The following is a 19,460-nucleotide window of genomic DNA, read 5'->3' as shown; positions in this document are numbered from 1 at the left end:
AAGTCCTGACGACTGTAGGAGTTTGTTGACTGATACATATCTATCCGTAGCAGCGACCAAATAAATACAATTAAACACCAACTTGGAGAGCAAGGAGCCGCTGCACTCGCGTGCGCCGCCATGTGTATGAACAGTGAGTGGAAAGAACATAACGAAAGGGTAGTCCGTATGGTCCCCGAGACTGTTGGGCGGGAGCAGTCTAGGCCGTCTACGAGCTCCTAGCAACACAGAGCTTCGCCACTGGGACGCCTCCACAATCAGGGGGGTCTGGGTGGTGTTCACAGTCGAAGATAGGCAGGATCTGAGGACCGTCATTATCTCAAAGAAGGCTTCGACAAAGAAGAAGTCCTGATGCCAACGCCATCAGACTTCTAAGGGCAGTCCCCTCCGGGGAGAAACGGATTCCACCTCATTATATGGTGCCCATTTCTCTTCGGTGGCCTCAAAGGGGCCGTTCTGCCAACCCCGCCACCTCAGGTGTTTCGGGGCGCAGTGGTTCCCAGCGACCCTCTGAGGCGGGCTGCAAAGCTGGCAGTTCTGTTGTCCCCTGCCGGTTCGCCGCTTCAGGCCACTAAGGTGGAAGCGAATTCCAACGATCCTTTGAGGAGGGTCGTATAACGGTCAGTTCCGTTATTCCCTGCCGTTCGCCGTTTCAGGGCACCGAAGTGAATGTTTGACCAATACCAGAAGCCAGTCTCGAGAGGCTGGTCCCCTTAGTAGATTTTCTGGCAGCGTGGAAGCTACTGCCAAATAAATCTCATTGGGTCCTGCTCACAATAGGAAAGGGTTTCAGAATTCAGTTCAGTTCTCGTCCAACCAAGTTTCTAGGGGTCCTCCCTACGGTGGTGGACCCCGAGCAGGCTCTGGTCATGGAGCAAGAACTTCAGACTCTTCTACGAAATGAGGCTATAGGAAGGGTTCCTCCTCACAACGGGGAGTCAGGGTTTTACAGCCGTGTTCAGTGATCCAAAGAAGGATGGAGGGTTGTGTCCTATTCTAGACCTGCGCCAATTAAATCGCACAGTTCTAAATATCAAGTTCAAAATGATTACACTCAAACAGATCGTGTCACAGATCCGGTCCGAGGACTGGATTGTCACGACAGACTTAAAGGACGCTTTCATGTAGCCATCCATGCTCACCACAGGAAGTTACTGAGGTTTGCTTTCGGGGGCAAAGTTTACCAATATCGAGTTCTTCATTTTGGCTTAGGTTTATCACCCCGCACTTTCACAAAATGTGTGGATGCAGCTCTGGCTCCTCTGAGACTCCAGGGCATTCGCCTGTTAAATTATATTGACTATTGGTTGATTGTAGCTCAATCCGAGCAGATGGCGGTTCGGCATCGGCATGTCGTTCCTGCTCACATGAGAAAGTTGGGGTTGAGGCTCAACGTCAAAAAGAGTGTGCTCCTTCTAGCTCAAAGGACCACTTTTCTAGGCGTAATTTGGGATTCGACTACGATGTAGGCACAACTATCCCCATGCTCGTATAGCATCGACTCTCTTAGCCGTAAATGGGGTAAAACTAGGCCAGTCACTCACTGTGAAACTGTTGGGTCTCATGGCAGCTTTATTCAATATAATAACTTTTGGCCTCCTGTACATGAGACCCCTGCAGTGGTGGCTCAAAACCAAGGGGGTTCTCCCCGGGGGGAAATCCGTTTCGCATGATCAAGGTCATGCGGCGATGCCTACGTGCCTTAGTCATGTGGAACAAACCCAAGGCCAAGTGCTGGGGGCTTCATGTCGTCGCGTAACACTAACGACAGATGCTTCCCTCACAGGTTGGGTGGCGATCATGAGTGGTCACTCTGCGCAAGGTCTGTGGCAGGACCATCTACGTACCTGGCACATAAATCTGCTGGAAATGATGGCGGTGTTTCGAGCTCTAAAACACTTCCTCCGAGACCTGAGGGGCCACCATGTGCTTGTCCGCACGGACAACATAGCGGTGTTCTCTTATATCAACCATCAGGGGGGGGGTCTGAGGTCACATCACCTATGCAAACTGGCACACCAGATCTTCCTATGGGCCCAAGGGAAACTGCTGTCTCTCCGGGCAGTATATATCCCTGAGCATCAAAACCAGGGAGCGGAGATCGAGGCAGGAGCTGAGGCCCGCTCCTGTGGGAGAAGTTCGGTCAAACAGAAGTAGACCTATTTGCATCTCTAGAGAGAACTCACTGTCCAATGTGGTTCTCCCTCACGTATCCAGCTCCCATGGGGCTGGATGCAATGGTACAGATGTGGCCGAGGCTACACTTGTACGCTTTTCCATACAAGTGTAGCTATGAATTTCCGTTCGATTGCTATTAATTTTTTATTCTATTTGATTTGCGTGTTTTCATCTGTAAGATGTATTTTTTTAGAGTGTTTGCTCAAGACTTTTCCTGTCAGATGCGATATAGACATTTAGAAGATGTCTTTAAGATGTTCATGATTTAGAATGTATGTAAAATTGCTTTTTAAAAGATTTTCAGATGAAGCGCTCTTTAAAAGACATCTTGGAGACGTACATGAACTATCTGGGTATGTAAATGAGGGCATATTAAAGACTTCTACTGTTTCTAATAACGACTATAAAACGACATAAAAGAGCTTGAAATTTATTTATAGATCATTTGTGACCCAGACGGAACGTTTAGTTTTCTCCCTCAAAATATAGCTAAACAAACACCTAGCGTCATACAGTATTTATTTATTTATTCTCATAATTATTTTACCATGTGATTGTCCTCAATTTTTGATGTAAAATGTATGATATTGAATAAATTATTTAAATTATTATATAAATAGTCAAACTATTTGTCAAACCTTTTTATTAGTGTTAGTAAGATTCTGTAACCTAGACTAGGGTGAAAAAAGCTTCAGAATTTTGTAATACGGACTGGGTTTTTTTTTTTTCAGGGTGTTTTCAGTGGACTTTAGAGCCATAAAGTAAGTAAATGATTAATGTCGCTGCAGAATTTAGACTTAAGGCTAATCACAGTGAGCGACGAGAGAAACAAGTTTCTCACAGCGACCGGATCAAATTTAGATATACAAATACAGTAACTACTAAAATAACTGTTTAGTACCTTTAAGTGTTTAGGTAGTTGATGCTGAAACCGCTGTGAAGGAAAGTCAACGTGACCGCTACTCACATCATCTGTCCAGCTTTTCGGTCTTGTCTTTATAACTTGAATTGATCAGAATTGTGAGCGCATATTTGACCAGAGATGGAAGAAAGTAAGGTAAGAGGAACTCTCTTAATGATCAAACATGAAATAACCACCAGTGATTTCATCCGATTGCCTCTCTCTATAACAGACTGGTCATGTAACTCCGCCCATAACGCCAACCAAAGCCACGCCCTCCCAGCCAACATCTCCTGAACAGACGAGTGAGTGAATCTGATACAACGGACCTTTTTCACAGTGTTTTCACAATTTTTTTTTTTTTATGTATATGTACATTTATAACCACTCTAATATATTTTACCCAAAATTGGGTTGAAACAACCCAGCATTTTTTAGAGTGTATACTTAGTATTATATTACTTTTGCGTCAAAAAAATGTTAACGCTGCTGTGAGGATGTTTCTAATACAGGGATGGTAAAATTGACATATTTTTGTCCTCTGAGTGCCGTTAGCCTCTCTCTATTTTTTCCTATCTTAAAAAGTTGTGAGAACACTATTATGAAGTTTTTCTTTTGCTATATGTGACCCTGGACCACAAACCCAGTCTGGAGCCGCACGGGTATATCTGTGGCAGCTATACATTGTACGGGTCAAAATTATCCATTTTTCTTTTATGCCAAAAATCATGAGGATATTAAGATCATGTTCCATGAAGATATTTAGTAAATGTCCTACCGTAAATATATAAAACATGTATTTTTGTGAGTGAATGCAGCACAATCGTGAACATAAATGCACAACTTTAAAGGAGATTTTCTCAATGTTTACATTTTTTTGCTCCTCAGATTCCAGATTTTCAATAGTTGTGTCTCGACCAAATATTGCCCTATCCTAACAAACCACACATCAATGGAAAGATTATTTATTCAGCTTTCAGATGATGTATAACTCTCAATCTCAAAAAAATTGACCCATGTGACTGGTTTTGTGGTCCATGGTCACATTTGAGCAAATGGGAATATGAAAAATATATTTAATGTATTCTCTCATTCACCACTATAGAAATTTACGCAAATATGACAGCTTCTGAGAAACTATGGAAGCCCATTTCCGCCATATAAGATACATTTTTTAAGCTTAATTAGACATAAAATGTCATAGTTATGACATAGCCTATTTAGTCATTATTATGATATTTAATGAATCATGACATAAGAGGTCGAAATTGTAATAGCCTACCAAGCCACAATTTCGACTTATTAAAGTCATAATTATCGCGTATGAAACACTCAGATGACCTACAAAATGTGCAACAATGTAAAAATACTGTATCCCACAATGCAACTTGATGTATGAAGAATGCAATTACAGTGAGTCCTGCAGATGTCACGTCCTGTGTGTGTGTGTGTGTGTGTGTGTGTGTGTGTGTGTGTGTGTGTGTGTGTGTGTGTGTGTGTGTGTGTGTGTGTGTGTGTGTGTGTGTGTGTGTGTGTGTGTGTGTGTGTGTGTGTGTGTGTGTGTGTGTGTGTGTGTGTGTGTGTGTGTGTGTGTGTGTGTGTGTTTCTCGTGCAGTGAGTTTGAGCAGCCCAGAGTTACTGCAAGAGCTGAAGCAGCCTCACACACTCAAACACGTCTCTGCGCACACGGGCCTGAAAACTGTGTTTCGTGGACGAGGACGACCGGTCAGACACACACACTAAACGGGACACAAGTTTTTTATTAAATACAGAGTCACGCCAACTCTTAGAGAACATGAATAAATATAGATAAACTCAACACACACACACAGTAGCAAATCTACGGTCAATTCATTTTAAATGATTATTCCATTTCCAAGTAACACGAGCAACATAATATCTAATGGTACATATCAAAGTACCATGTGACAACTAATATATACTACTAATAGTAAATGTTAAATGTAAAACACCATATAAACAACAGATTTTCATCATACTTGTGGTATCAAGACTGTTGTTTCGCAAAATTCATTTTCAAAATAAATGTTTACCTGTGTTTTTAATGAATCATGTTATATTTATATAATCTAAACATATGTCCACTGTTATTTATTAATGTATATTTAAATTGTGTTTCAGAATCAGGAGGCGGAGAGTCTATCCAAACTGCACTAAAACTCAGAAAGTTTGTCATTGGCTGTTTGAGCTGTCCGTCAGTGCTAAGCCCCTCCCACTGCGATGATGTCATCGTGAGCGGCTCTGGTTCCTCAGTGAACACGTCTGTGATGTTTGTGTGCGAGTATGAACGCCAGTTTATCACTCTGTCTGCATGTTTACCTGATGTTTAAGCAATGTGTGTAATATATCAAATAAAAATCTAATCTCAATCTGATGTGTGTGTTTGTCTCGTTTTAATTCATGAGTGTGAAGTGCAAATACAGTCACACAATATATAGTCCAAAATACTACAGAATGTGAAAACCAATACATTTTGATTAATTGCATATTTATTCTCAGATCAGATTCTCAGACTTCAATACTGTCAAAACAATCAACAATTTAACATTAAATAAAGTCCTAGTAAATGTTCTGCTAAGAGAAGCATTGGTCTATACAATAAATAAGGTTTAGTTATTAAATATAATAAAATATAATCATTTATTACATTAATATATTTATTATTTTTTAATTTTGGTTTAGTTAAGGTTTTAGTAATTTTCAGGTTTTTTGCCATTTTTATTGTTTTTTAAATATACATTTTTATTTCAGTTGTACTTTGTTATTTAAGTGAAACTAAACATAAATTAGAAACATTGCCTTGAAAACCAGCTGAAATAAAACAATTAAAAAAATATTTTATTATATTTCAGTTTATGTTTATTTTATTTCAAGTAATGAAAATGTTTTTATGGCTTTGGTTAATGTTAATAACCCTAGTTTCTGTAAATAATCCATACGTTTATGGATAATTCATATCGACACATGAAATGTATAACTAAAACTACTACTATGCTTGTATGAATGTCATGTTGTTATTCTATTTTCTTAAATTCAAATTGCCAGTTGTGTTTTTGTTCAGCTCAGCCCTGCTCTTTACACAAGCCTGACTCAGTGACACGCACAACAGTTCAAAGGTCATGCTGATTTGAGATTGTCTCTGTTCATTAGGAGCATTAGACCGAGCGACGGAGGAGACACGAGACGGTGTTGCGATGAGAACGCGCCGGTGTGTCGTGACCGCAGTCACGCTGAGTCTGCTGCTGTTTCTCAGCTCACTGTGGCTGCGTGAGTACATACAACCTTTCACCGTCACACACACACACACACACACACACACACAACCCCCCTCGAGCTTGAATAACTGTGTTTCTCCTGTTCTCTGCAGCTCAAGAAACAGTTCAGAGTTGCGAGCAGTCGTGGCGGCCTTGCCTAAGTGTGTTCACACCAAACCGAGAGGTGAGACGTGACTACAATACACTCAACCTGAATACTTCACATCGCTAACTTTAGCTGGACAATAACTTTACTCTAGATCTGCTGTAAAGCCAAAACAATCTCTGTTACTGTAATCTCCTGTTATCTCTGTAAAGCTGCTTTGAAACACTCTATATTTTTAAAAGTGTCAAGTTGACTTGACATTAACTACTTCTAGTGCTGATTGACACTGACTTCCTGTCCAGGTGGTTCGGGCTGCTGTTACTGATGATGCGCTCGGAGGAAGTGACATCATCAGAGAGTGTGCTGGTCAGCAGTTCCAGGTGTCCCGCCTCCTCCTGCATCTAAGCTCCGCCCTCGGCCCCGCCTCCGACGTGTTGCTGGAGCCGTACCTGCTGTGCTGGGAGGAGCTGATCAAGTAGGATACTCTTTTTTTTTTCTTTTTTTTTATTGCAGGAATACATACAGAAATTTTACAAACACATATAAAAAAAAATATATATATATATATATAATTAAAAAAAACGAAACCGACAAACAACAATATAAGGATAGACGGGAAAAAAGTAGAGAAAAGAAAGACCACTCTAAAAAATGCTGGGTCAATTTTGGGTCAAATATGGACAAACCCCAAACGTTGGGTTAAAAATGTAATTAAAAAATGTAACCCAACGGCTGGGTTTGTCCACATTTGACCCAAAATTGGGTTGAAACAACCCAGCATTTTTTAGAGTGTATATTTTGAAATATATCTCCTTTGAGGGTGTTGAGTGTTTTCAGTAATTTACCCTTTCCCTCCTGATACTTTTAAAGCTGTAACGATTAGGGATGAGATGATTCGATACTGAAACCCTATTTTAAGTGTTTGAATTTCCAAGGATCAGCATTCTCCCATAAAAGTGATCGGGCAGACCAAACTGTAAATCGTAGAGACTTGAAACTTTGAGGGATGGTAGTACTCACATGGTCTACAACGCCACCAAGGCTCGCCCCAATCGGCCTGATGGTGGCGCTACAGCGGTCAAAAGTACGTAATGGCTCATAACTCCTGATCCTCAAGTGTCTTTGTTGGAATCCTTGTCTCAAGACGAACAATTTTCTTGTACATCTTGGATTCAATCGTAACCTGAGCGAAATTTTTGGGTATTTCGGAATTTTCGAAAAGCCTAGTTTTGCGAACTAGTTCTCGTTTTCTTACCCGATAAGAACCAAACCTGTGCAGAAAGATTCTAAGGAGTCTGACTGACAATATTTGTCCAAAAAAAGGCAAATATTTTGATGTATGTGTGCGACAGGATGCCAAAATGTTCAAAGTGGGCGTGTTTGACTCGCGGCCCCAGAGGCCTTTGCGTCTTCACGTGCGTAAAAGATTGAATATCACAGGATGTTTCGCATATGCCCATGACATTCATACATATGGTAGGACTCCTCATTCTGAGCAACTTTGCCTCCAGGACCACCCCTGTCAATCGAATCATTCGTTAAATATAGGAGATTATTTCAAAAACCTACTTCCATGGACTAGTCCTAGGTTTTTTGGCTCTACCTCAATAACTGTTAAAAAGCTTTAAATCGTACATTTCCTTAGTAAATTTCCAGTTATGGCTGTAAATGTTCTTTTCCATGCAGTATGATTGAGATGGTTACAGGCTTGCTAAATAAAACTTAATTCTTATTTCCACATGTGCTTACAGGCCTTAAAGCGCTTGAGCCCCAATCATTTTTTATTTATTTATTTATTTAACCTTTATTTAACTAGGTTAGTCTCATTGATATATAGAATCTCTTTTTCAAGAGAGACCTGGCCAAGGTAGCAGAACAAATTAGATCACACAATCACAAAACAAACACAAAAAAGGCAAAGACTACTCAAGTGCATTTCAATTAAATAAAAGTGCCATTAATTAAAACATTTGCACATGTGGATGGACTCATGTTCTATAGATTTAACATAACGTTTAAAATCATTCAAGGAAATTAGACACTGAAGTTTAAGTGTTTTCTGTAGGTCATTCCAAGTTGAAGGAATTGCTGTATTTATGTGTATATATTATTTATTTATTTATTTTTCCGGATCAGGTATTGGTCATTCAGGACCAATCCAAAACCGCTGTTTGTTATGGTTGTTACTGTTAAGTTAAAAAAAAAGTATTATTAATACACAACGTAAATGTTTTTTTTTGCACTATATTCCAACTATGTTGCTTTAAAGCAGTATCGTTTAGTCTTTTATACTGTTTTTCAAACAAAACTAATGTTTATCCTTTGCATTCTATTCTCTGTTGTCCTATTAAAAAACTCGGTAACACTACAATAAGGTTCATTAGTTAACATTAATGTATTAACTAACAATGAGCAATACATTTGTTAAAGTATTTATTCATATTTGTTAACGTATACTTAATAAAAATCCAGCTGTTCGTTGTTTGTTCATGTTAGTTCACAGTGCATTAACTAATGTTAACAAACACAACCTTTGATTATAATAACGTATCAGTAAATGTTAAAATTAATATTAACTAAGATTAAAAAAGGCTGTAGAAGTATTGTTCATTCTTAGTTCATGTTAACTAATGAACCTTATTGTAAAGTGTTACCAAAAACTCTATTATACATTCCAAAGAAACATTGTTTATAGTGTGTATGTATTTATGTAACAATATCTATCACAAATGTATTGTTCATACGATGATTCCTCAGTCTCACACTGATGTTGTGTCTGTGGTGCAGGTTCATGGAGTCTCTGGGCCCTCTGGTGGGCTTTTTCACTCATAAAGTTGAGGAGAAGATCACACTCATCCGACAGCTCGCACTGGAAGAGTCTACGACTGGAGATGCTCAGCGCGTAGCTCCGCCCCCTCACCGTAGCCACGCCTACCGCTCGGTGCGTTCCATGCTGGAGGCGGAGCTACAGAGGGGCGTGGTCTCCTTCGACAGCCAAACGCCATCCGGGAGTCGGACTTTGCTCCGCCTCCATCGCTCGTTGCTGTGGTTACAGCTTCTGCTGGAGAAGCTAGCGACGGAGCGCGAGGAGCGTAGCATGGGCGAGCTGTGTCGCGACGCGTACCTGGAGGTTTTAGCGCCGCATCATCCGTGGCTTGTGCAGCGCGCGGCCGAGCTGGTGTTTCATGCGATGCCCGACCGCAAAGTTTTCCTGCAGCTGGTGTGTGTGCGAACGCAGGAGGAGGCGGAGCCTGTGATCCACGTCATCGTCGCGGCGATCCAAGAAATTCACAGACGGACACAGACAGAGCTGGAGATCAGGAACATGCTGGACCTGCCTTAACACACATACACACACTCACACACAACAGAGATATATGTATCTTAAAGGCTCCCTGAAATCAAAAAGTTTTAAGCTTTAAGTATAAATATGTTCGCTTTAAGGTTATGAATAAACTGGTGTGCTACAAAACAATGAAAAATGAGCATTTAGGAGATATAAGCATTCAAAACTTACAGCCTCTCACTTCCGCTGAAATGGATATGGATTTTTATGACTTCAGCTTCTCATCACATCTTCTGTCCAATCAAATGCTCTCTAGAATCTAAAGCTCCGCCCCCTTTGCTATAAATACAGAAATGTGTTCGGTTGCTCAAACGCTCGAGTTTTATTCAGTTTTCCAACTGAATCTCTACCATTGATTCCAACACATCATCTGCGCTCGCCGCTCGGATTCGTTTCCATGGTGCTGTCAGTCTGTGAGGTAAACTAAACACTATTGGCTGTTTGAAAAGGGGGAGGAGCCATTCAATATGTCCCGCCTTAGTGGAAATTACATCAACGCATCATCATACAAAGCTGCGCGGCCTTTAACATATTATATCCACCTTGTTATTTTTTTTCTGAGTGCCTTTTATTATGTTGTTATGTGGTTGCTAGGTATATTCTTCATGTCTGGTGTGAAAAGAATCTGTGATCTGCTGGTCCAGCAGGTGAAAATAGTGTGTCTCATCACTTATTTGTACACTAGATGGCGCTATTTCACTTTGTTTTTTATAGTTTTGTTAAATTATTTATAAGCGGTTTATCAGGGAAAGTCTAAACTTGTTCAGGAAACATGACTAGTTTCTGTTGCTCAAACTGTGTCAGACATAAAAATACTCAAAATGTTACAGCTTCTTTCAGAGCTTTATATTTATGGTATCACCTTTGTCTCATATGTTTCTCTGAGCCTTCAATGCCTTTATGTTCAACACAATTATGTCACTGTTGTCATATAGTGACTATAGAGCAATAAAGTGAATGTTTATAGCAGCTCCCCAGCTAACAGACGTTTTCTTGACGTTAGAGGAACGTGTTTTAAAGTTCCTCAAACGTTCTTTTAACTTAATTTCTAAGTTGATTTCCAACAGTACAAGAACATAAAAATGTCCAGTTTCCTGAATGTTACTAGAATGTTATTTAAAGGTTAGTATGATGTTCCTGAAACATTCTTTCAATCATCTTGTGAAAGAGTAATACTGTAAGAACACAAACCACAAGTTTCTTCAGCCACAGCCTTCGATGAACTGAAGATAAAAGACATCAACTCTCTCAAGATCTGGTAAACAACTCCACAAACAGCATTACCAGCTTCACTTATTACTAACCAGACTCACTTTATTTCTGTCACTCGTCTACAGAAGCTCTTATTGGTGTAGATGTTGTTGTCTTATTCAAAATGTTTAGTTTGTGGTCATCATGGAGGTCAGTGTTTACTTTAGTTGGGCTCTTGACCCTTGACTTTCTTTAAAAGTGTTGCTTTATCAGCGATTGCAGTTGTTTATGGAGGACATTTCTGCTTTGATAAAGCTTTTGGTTCAGCAATTAAATGAGCATTTTTACTCACTTCTGGAATTTCAACATTATTTGAGAAGAAAGTAATCAATTGATGTGATAAAAATAGTTTGTAAGATTGAAGACATTTGTGTAATAGTGTCCAAAACTATTTAAAACAAGTTAAAAATGACACTTAGACGTCAGCACTCGTTATACAAACCTCAACAATGGTGACAATCAAAAAATAATTCAGCTGCATAATTTATTTCATGCCGCACTGCATGCTGGGTGCAATGAATGTGTTTTGTATGCTGGCATGAATAATGAAACCATTGTTGTGTTTCATATACCGTATGTTGATGTCTGTGAGTGTATAAATGACTCAAACATGTTTTAAACAAAGTTATTTTAAAAAGTAATTGTGTGCATATCACACCGTCTGGCAGGTGCAGGACAAAAGGAACTAATAAAGTGAAAAAAATATATTTATATATCATATTTAATAAAAAAAGGCAACGTTTCGACCATTCTTTTGCCTGAAGAAGACCCAGTAGGGTCAAAACGTTTCCTTTTTTATTAAATATGAGCTAAAAGCAGTGTTGCGGACATCACATTTTTTTTCACTTTAAACAGAAAGTTATCAATGACAGTGTTATAGCCTATATATATATATACTCACATAAATCAACATTCAGCATCTGAAATACAATAATATTGTTATTACAAAATTTACAATTTTGTTGTTACAAATGATCTTTTCACATTTGTTGGGTTTCATATTTTTCAATAATGCTTAAAGTCATCAATTACAGAAACCGCAGGCATTTTTCTGTAATTAAAACAGACATGTTGATCTACTTTATTAAAGCAGAAATATTCTCCATTAACACCTGCAATTGCACCAACTTACAGAAAGTCAAGAGCCCAACTAAAGCAAACACTGATCTCCATGATGATCTCAAACTAAACATTCTCAATAAGAGCTTCTGTAGACGTGTGACAGAAATAAAGTGAGTCTGGTTAGTAATAAGTGAAGCTGGTAATGCTGTTTGTAAAGTTGTTTATCAGATCTTGAGAGAGTTGATGTCTGTTTTATCTTCAGTTCATCGAAGGCTGTGGCTGAAGAAACTTGTGTTTTGTGTTCTTACAGTATTACTCTTTCTCTCAGTGCTTGTTCACAGCAGGAGTTTGAGTGATTTTATGAATGTTTCAGGAACATCATACTAACCTTTAAATAACATTCTAGTAACATTCAGGAAACTGGACATTTTTATGTTTTTGGAATGTTGGAAATCAACGTTCATAGAATGTTGAATTTTAAATCAAAATTAAGTTGAAAGAACATTTGAGGAACATTATGGGCCCTATTGTAACGCTCTGAAACTCAAGTATCAAACGCAAGGCGCAAGTAACTTTGTGGGCGGATCCCGGCGCTGTTGCTATTTTCCCGTCGGGATAAACGACTCTTGCGCCCGACGCTAATCTAAAATGTGTGTGTTTGAAGTCGCTTCATTATTCATAGGTGTGGTTTGGGCGTAACTTGAAATAAACCAATCAGAGCGTCCTCTCACATTCCCTTTAAGAGCCGGCACGCTTGTTCCACGGCGGATCGCTATTATAACAGCGGATTGCTATTATAACGGCGGGGAAAACTGCTGCGTCTGTTTAGATTAGAGAATCAAAGTGTGTGTGTTGTTCACACACTACATAATGGCCAAGCACGCGCCCTTAAAATAGCACATGACTAACGCGCGGCGCCACTGACTTTAGACTCGGTTTCTCCTGGTCAGTGGCGGAGTTGTTTTCTGAAACTGCAGAATATCACCAGGGAACGTTTGCGCCGGAACACACTCCTCTTTACACTGGACCGCCCCCGCGAGCGCAAGTTCATTCCCTAATTTACTGACGTGCGTCTGTGGAGAGAAGAGTCGCTGTGCGCGGGTGCAGAATAGGAATGAGACATGCGTCGTGTACAAAGTCAATTGCGCTGGGTGCAAGATAGAGCCCAAATACCTTTTAAAACACGCTCCTCTAACGTCAAGAAAACTGGACATGTTTTACGTTCCCAGAACCAACACTGAATATTTGGAGAACGTTCTTATAACAAACGTCTGTTAGCTGGGTCCGATCATTTGTTCTTGGAAGAATTTGATTAGAAATTAGTCCGTTCATACTTCGGACTCTTTGATTTACCAGAGAATCTGAACACAGTTTGAGACATTCTCTCTTCTGAACCTCTACGATATACATTATTATGATGCCATGATTATTTGGGTCTTATTCGCAAGAGAAAAGCAGGAACAACAGTCTATTTGTTCACCATTTAATCTCGGATTGTGTTTCTTAACTGGTGGGTCACGACTGATGAATGTGCAAGAGGTCTAAGCAGAGAAGAAACGATGATGAATGCTAACAGGAACACACAGCTAGCCGAGTAATCATAGTTAAGATAGTAAAACCAACAGACTTATCAGAAAACACTTCCCATATCTTTTGTGGCTGATGTCAAAGGTTGTGTGTCCAATATTTCAGCAGAAATTCATCCGTCACATGATAGACACTGAATTCAAGAGACATTTAGAAACCAAAAATGTCGATTGTCCTTCAGATCATGTCATTTGTTTGATTTTAAGAAAATAATTTTGTTTCTTATAGACATATTTTGTACAGTGTCCTGAAGTAAACCCAGTTGAGAACGACTGATCCAGGAGAAACAATTGAGATATTAAAGATATTTCTATTATATATTTGTTGTTGTTTCTTTCTTATAGGGAGACACACAGATGATCAGATTGGGAATTATTTCTGCTCAAGCTTTTACCAAAGTCTTACATAAGATGATAAATAAAGCTCTCAGTATGTAGCATCATTCATATATTTCTCTTTGTATGAAAATTACATTCATGTTCTTCTGTCATAAGCCGTCGTTTCTGCTTTGTGTGCATGTGTGTTAACTGTGCTTTAGTTTGGCATCAAAAATATTCCCCTGAAGTGAGTTTGCAAAGACAATTCATACAATATACTTATACAGTGTTTGTGTTAATATGAAGTCTTTTACATTTCTGTCATGACAACTCTCAAAGTGTTTGGCATGGTAATGAATATGACAATGTGTTTGGTCTTAGCAGAATAGACCTGCTACGCTGCTGCTGTTATTGCTGCTGCTGTTATTGCTGCTGTGATTCCTGCTGCTGTTATTCCTGCTGCTGTTATTGTTATTCCTGCTGCTGTTATTGCTGCTGTTATTCCTGCTGCTGTTATTGTTATTCCTGCTGGTGTTATTGCTGCTGTTATTCCTGTTGCTGTTATTGTTATTCCTGCTGGTGTTATTGTTATTCCTGCTGCTGTTATTGCTGCTGTTATTCCTGCTGCTGTTATTGTTATTCCTGCTGGTGTTATTGCTGCTGTTATTCCTGTTGCTGTTATTCCTGTTGCTGTTATTCCTGCTGCTGTTATTGTTATTCCTGCTGGTGTTATTGCTGCTGTTATTGTTATTCCTGCTGGTGTTATTGCTGCTGCTTCTGCTGTTACTGTTATTGCTGCTGCTTCTGCTGTTACTGTTATTGCTGCTGCTGCTGTTATTCCTGCTGCTGCTGTTACTGTTATTGCTGCTGTTATTGTTGCTGCTGTTATTCCTGCTGCTGCTGCTGCTGATGTTACTGTTATTGCTGCTGCTTCTGCTGTTACTGTTATTGCTGCTGCTGCTGTTATTCCTGCTGCTGCTGTTACTGTTATTGCTGCTGTTATTGTTGCTGCTGTTACTGTTATTCCTGCTGGTGTTATTGCTGCTGTTATTGTTGCTGCTGTTATTCCTGCTGCTGCTGTTACTGTTATTGCTGCTGTTATTCCTGCTGCTGTTATTGTTGCTGCTGTTATCCCTGCTGCTGCTGTTATCCCTGCTGCTGCTGTTACTGTTATTGTTGCTGCTGTTATCCCTGCTGCTGCTGTTACTGTTATTGTTGCTGCTGTTATCCCTGCTGCTGCTGTTACTGTTATTGTTGCTGCTGTTATCCCTGCTGCTGCTGTTATTGCTGCTGCTGTTATTGCTGCTGCTGCTGTTATTGCTGCTGCTGCTGCTGCTGCTGTTATTGCTGCTGCTGCTGTTACTGTTATTGCTGCTGTTATTGCTGCTGCTGTTATTGCTGCTGCTGCTGTTATTGCTGCTGCTGCTGTTATTGCTGCTGCTGATGTTATCCCTGCTGCTGCTGTTATTGCTGCTGCTGTTATTGCTGCTGTTATTGCTGCTGCTGTTATTGCTTCTGCTGTTATTGCTGCTGCTGCTGTTATCCCTGCTGCTGCTGTTATTGCTGCTGCTGTTATTGCTGCTGCTGCTGTTACTGTTATTGCTGCTGTTATTGCTGCTGCTGTTATTCCTGCTGCTGCTGCTGTTAATGTTATTGCTGCTGCTGCTGTTAATGTTATTGCTGTTGCTGCTGTTACTGTTATTCCTGCTGCTGCTGCTGCTGTTGTTATTCCTGCTGCTGCTGTTACTGTTATTGCTGCTGCTGTTATTCCTGCTGTTACTGTTATTGCTGCTGCTGCTGCTGTTGTTGTTATTCCTGCTGCTGCTGTTACTGTTATTGCTGCTGCTGTTATTCCTGCTGCTGCTGCTGTTGTTGTTATTGCTGCTGCTGCTGCTGCTGTTACTGTTATTCCTGCTGCTGCTGCTGTTGTTATTCCTGCTGCTGCTGCTGTTGTTATTCCTGCTGCTGCTGTTACTGTTATTGCTGCTGCTGCTGCTGTTGTTGTTATTCCTGCTGCTGCTGTTACTGTTATTCCTGCTGCTGCTACTGTTGTTTTTCCTGCTGCTGCTGTTACTGTTATTGCTGCTGCTGTTATTCCTGCTGCTGCTGTTACTGTTATTGCTGCTGCTGCTGTTGTTGTTATTCCTGCTGCTGCTGTTACTGTTATTCCTGCTGCTGTTATTCCTGCTGCTGCTGTTACTGTTATTGCTGCTGCTGTTATTCCTGCTGCTGCTGTTACTGTTATTGCTGCTGCTGTTATTCCTGCTGCTGCTGTTACTGTTATTGCTGCTGCTGCTGCTGTTGTTATTCCTGCTGCTGCTGTTACTGTTATTCCTGCTGCTGCTGTTACTGTTATTGGTGCTGCTGCTGTTATTTCCGCTGCTGTTATTCCCGCTGCTGTTATTCCCGCTGCTGTTATTGCTGCTGCTGTTATTCCTGCTGATGCTGTTGTTTTTGCTGCTGCTGCTGTTACTGTTATTGGTGCTGCTGCTGTTATTGCTGCTGCTGCTGTTATTGCTGCTGCTGCTGTTGTTATTCCTGCTGCTGTTATTCCTGCTGCTGCTGTTACTGTTATTGGTGCTGCTGCTGTTATTTCCGCTGCTGTTATTCCCGCTGCTGTTATTGCTGCTGCTGTTATTCCTGCTACTGCTGTTACTGTTATTGATGCTGCTGCTTTTATTTCCGCTGCTGTTATTCCCGCTGCTGTTATTGCTGCTGCTGTTATTCCTGCTGATGTTATATTCTGCTGCTGCTGCTGCTGCTGTTTTTGCTGCTGCTGTTACTGTTATTGGTGCTGCTGCTGTTATTCATGCTGCTGTTATTGCTGCTGCCGCTGCTGTTATTATTGCTGCTGCTGTTGTTATTGCTGCTGCTGTTATTGCTGCTGCTGCTTCTATTGCTGCTGTTATTGCTGCTGGTGTTATTGCTGCTGCTGCTTCTATTGCTGCTGTTATTGCTGCTGGTGTTATTGCTGCTGCTGCTGTTATTGTTGCTGCTGTTATTGCTGCTGTTATTCCTGCTGGTGTTATTGCTGCTGCTGTTATTGCTGCTGTTATTGCTGCTGTTATTCCTGCTGGTGTTATTGCTGCTGCTGTTATTGCTGCTGTTATTCCTGCTGGTGTTATTCCTGCTGCTGTTATTGCTGCTGTTGTTTTAATTGTTGCTGTTACTGTTATTGCTGCTGTTATTCCTGCTGCTGTTATTGTCACTGTTATTGTTGCTGATGTTATTGTTGCTGCTGTTACTGTTATTGCTGCTGGTGTTATTGCTGCTGCTCTGATTGCTGCTGCTGCTGCTGCTGTTACTGAGTTTCATGACAGAACTTTGTATTTAGACTATATTGAAACAGAATTATATAGTTTCATTTACACTTTTTTTGAACAAAAAAAGACAAAAAAAAATGTTTGTTAAACACAAAATGTTTTTATTTCCTGTTTCCATTTTTCATTTATAATGATAATCATTTAATTTTTCGAATATAAGTTTCACAATTTTCATGTCAGGCAATATATAACAGTATATTCAGGATATTTAATAAGATACATCTAGTTTCTGAGCAGTGTTTTTACAGAGAGTGAAGAAAGAATAAGACACCGTCTCACTATGAAGGACAGATGAAAAACCGGGATGAGTCTGTGAGCTATTGAAGTCATCCGGCGAAAGTCAAAGTGACGAGCGTGTCGAGTTATTGGATTGGAGAGAAACACAGACGGGGACAAAGAGCTCAAAGATGCCGTCAGTGTGTGAGAGTGAGTGAAAAACTCTCTAATGAGTTTCTAGTAGCGCAGGTGTGTTTGTCGTTGCCATTGTTAGTTTAAGCCTGTGTTTTTCGCCATGTGTCATCGATGATATTGTCAGAAGCGTGTTGGTTCAATTAAAGCTGTAAAGGTGCGGTCACACTAGCGAAATTCGGGCGAAATTTCGTGTGCAATAGCATATTAAGAACTGCTCACTTTCAAACCAAGCGGAAAATTTGCACGACCAACTTGAGCACCAGCGAAATCTAAATGGGGATCACATTCGTTCTCACGCGAAACTCCCAATCGCGCAAATTCCTGACTGGAATTCGTCCGCGTGATTGTGCTGAGCAACGGTAAATGTGACAGTGCCTAAACACACAGTTACTCCAATAATATCATGCACTGTTTCAATGGTGACGTCCTAAACTCCTGTCTGACTCAATTTTTCGTCTTACGAAAATGAATAAACCGTATGAAAAATGTAAGTGAACTACACTCGCAGCGGTAAACAAACGCTCGACGCATCGCTGCTGCATCTAAAATACAGAAGTCGAAAAGAATGTGCAATAATTCGATTTACCGTATCTTAAAAACATATAAAATCTATTCCATGACAGGCAGCACACGTGAAGTAGATCTTAGTAAACGTACGGCAGGCAGCGTAAGTTTAGCACGCGGCTAATCTAGTTATTAGTCACTGCTCTTTGTAAACATTGAATTGTTCCCAACATCAGGCCCGTAGCTTCTGTTCTGATGTGCGACGGATGAACTAGTGACGTTAATTTAAAAGTTTGGCCGCGTTTGGCTCTTTTTTTCCCACACACTTTTCTAACACACACCCTCCAATGTTTCAAATGCACAACACTGTGGCAGTAACCCAATAGAAACACAGCACATTCACTACTGGGGGCGAAATGAAGGATTGGATTGTGAAAAACACGAAAGAAAAAGAAAAAACAGACAGGCCGGCCGCCCGCACATAATCGATGGCAGGCTAGTGGTTCGCTAATAAGCGCTACGCTAATGAACGTCTCGATAACCTGTTCGCTAATCAGGGCGGCAGGACTCGAATCCCCTTGAACATCCAAATGTCAAATCACATGATAAAAATCTAAGATCCTACCAAAGCTAAGAAGAAATTAACAAAAATTTTGAGAAATATGTTCATCTAATGTTCGCGTGATTTTCTCGCTGTGCGCTAAAGTGCAGCTAACGCATGATGTGCTCAACAACGAAGGAATTTAAAAAAACACTTTTTGGGAAGAAAAACACGTTTGTTTATTCATTCATCTACATTAGTAAATATTGGATTGGCAAATTTTCTTAATTATAATTATAGTTTTTTTTTTTTTTTTTTACCCAGGAACCCTTTTCTTCGTAACTACTCTCTTCTCTTCGTTAACTACCCCAGATTCGCTATTATTTACAAGTATTAACATTACACTCTTGGACCAGAAGGTATTGCTGTGTACACATTTAGAAAGATGGGTCGAACCGAGTTCTGGACAAAATGGAGCAAATACATTATTAGTCGACTGGGCAAATTAAGCGCGAAACAAACGGCGAACTGATATGGCGCAGCTTGAAGCTGATTGGCTAATGTGTAAGTCGTTGAGTGCAATCTGAGCGTGTGCAGAACGTCAGCCAATCGTTTCAGTTTAACAGCTTGTGTGTGTGTGTGCGTTTGTGAACATTAC

General features: G+C 40.3%; 1 protein-coding gene and 1 pseudogene across 2 annotated transcripts in view; one reads left to right on the top strand and one right to left on the bottom strand.

The window, feature by feature from the left end:
* Window positions 1-3,197, bottom strand: part of LOC306986381 (E3 ubiquitin-protein ligase TRIM39-like) — a 66,184-nt pseudogene extending 62,987 nt beyond the window's left edge. The window contains exon 1 of the transcript XR_013800716.1: window positions 3,080-3,197. The product of XR_013800716.1 is annotated as an E3 ubiquitin-protein ligase TRIM39-like (transcript). The remainder of the gene's footprint in view (window positions 1-3,079) is intronic.
* A 2,171-nt stretch (window positions 3,198-5,368) lies between these two features.
* gltpd2a (glycolipid transfer protein domain containing 2a) lies at window positions 5,369-10,747 on the top strand. Its single transcript, XM_079589577.1, has 5 exons — window positions 5,369-5,381; window positions 6,251-6,367; window positions 6,468-6,538; window positions 6,763-6,935; window positions 9,248-10,747. The coding sequence occupies exons 2-5, from the start codon at window positions 6,295-6,297 to the stop codon at window positions 9,801-9,803; spliced, it is 873 nt and encodes a 290-aa protein (XP_079445703.1). The 5' UTR covers window positions 5,369-5,381; window positions 6,251-6,294; the 3' UTR covers window positions 9,804-10,747.
* Window positions 10,748-19,460: the final 8,713 nt, after the last annotated feature.

This window comes from Phoxinus phoxinus (assembly GCF_949152265.1).
Source record: "Phoxinus phoxinus genome assembly, chromosome: 18".
In the NCBI taxonomy this organism is placed as follows: domain Eukaryota; kingdom Metazoa; phylum Chordata; class Actinopteri; order Cypriniformes; family Leuciscidae; genus Phoxinus; species Phoxinus phoxinus.
The sequence above is the reverse complement of the archived record's forward strand: the minus strand, read 5'-3'. Positions and strand labels throughout refer to the sequence as shown.

What these genes read in the sequence shown, in the direction of transcription:
- gltpd2a (XM_079589577.1), top strand. Translation starts at nt 6,295, where the DNA reads ATGAGAACGCGCCGGTGTGTCGTGACCGCAGTCACGCTGAGTCTGCTG. An exon ending in TGTTCACACCAAACCGAGAG is followed by an intron (nt 6,539 to 6,762) that starts GTGAGACGTGAC and finishes CTTCCTGTCCAG; the next exon opens with GTGGTTCGGGCTGCTGTTAC. An exon ending in TGCTGGGAGGAGCTGATCAA is followed by an intron (nt 6,936 to 9,247) that starts GTAGGATACTCT and finishes TCTGTGGTGCAG; the next exon opens with GTTCATGGAGTCTCTGGGCC.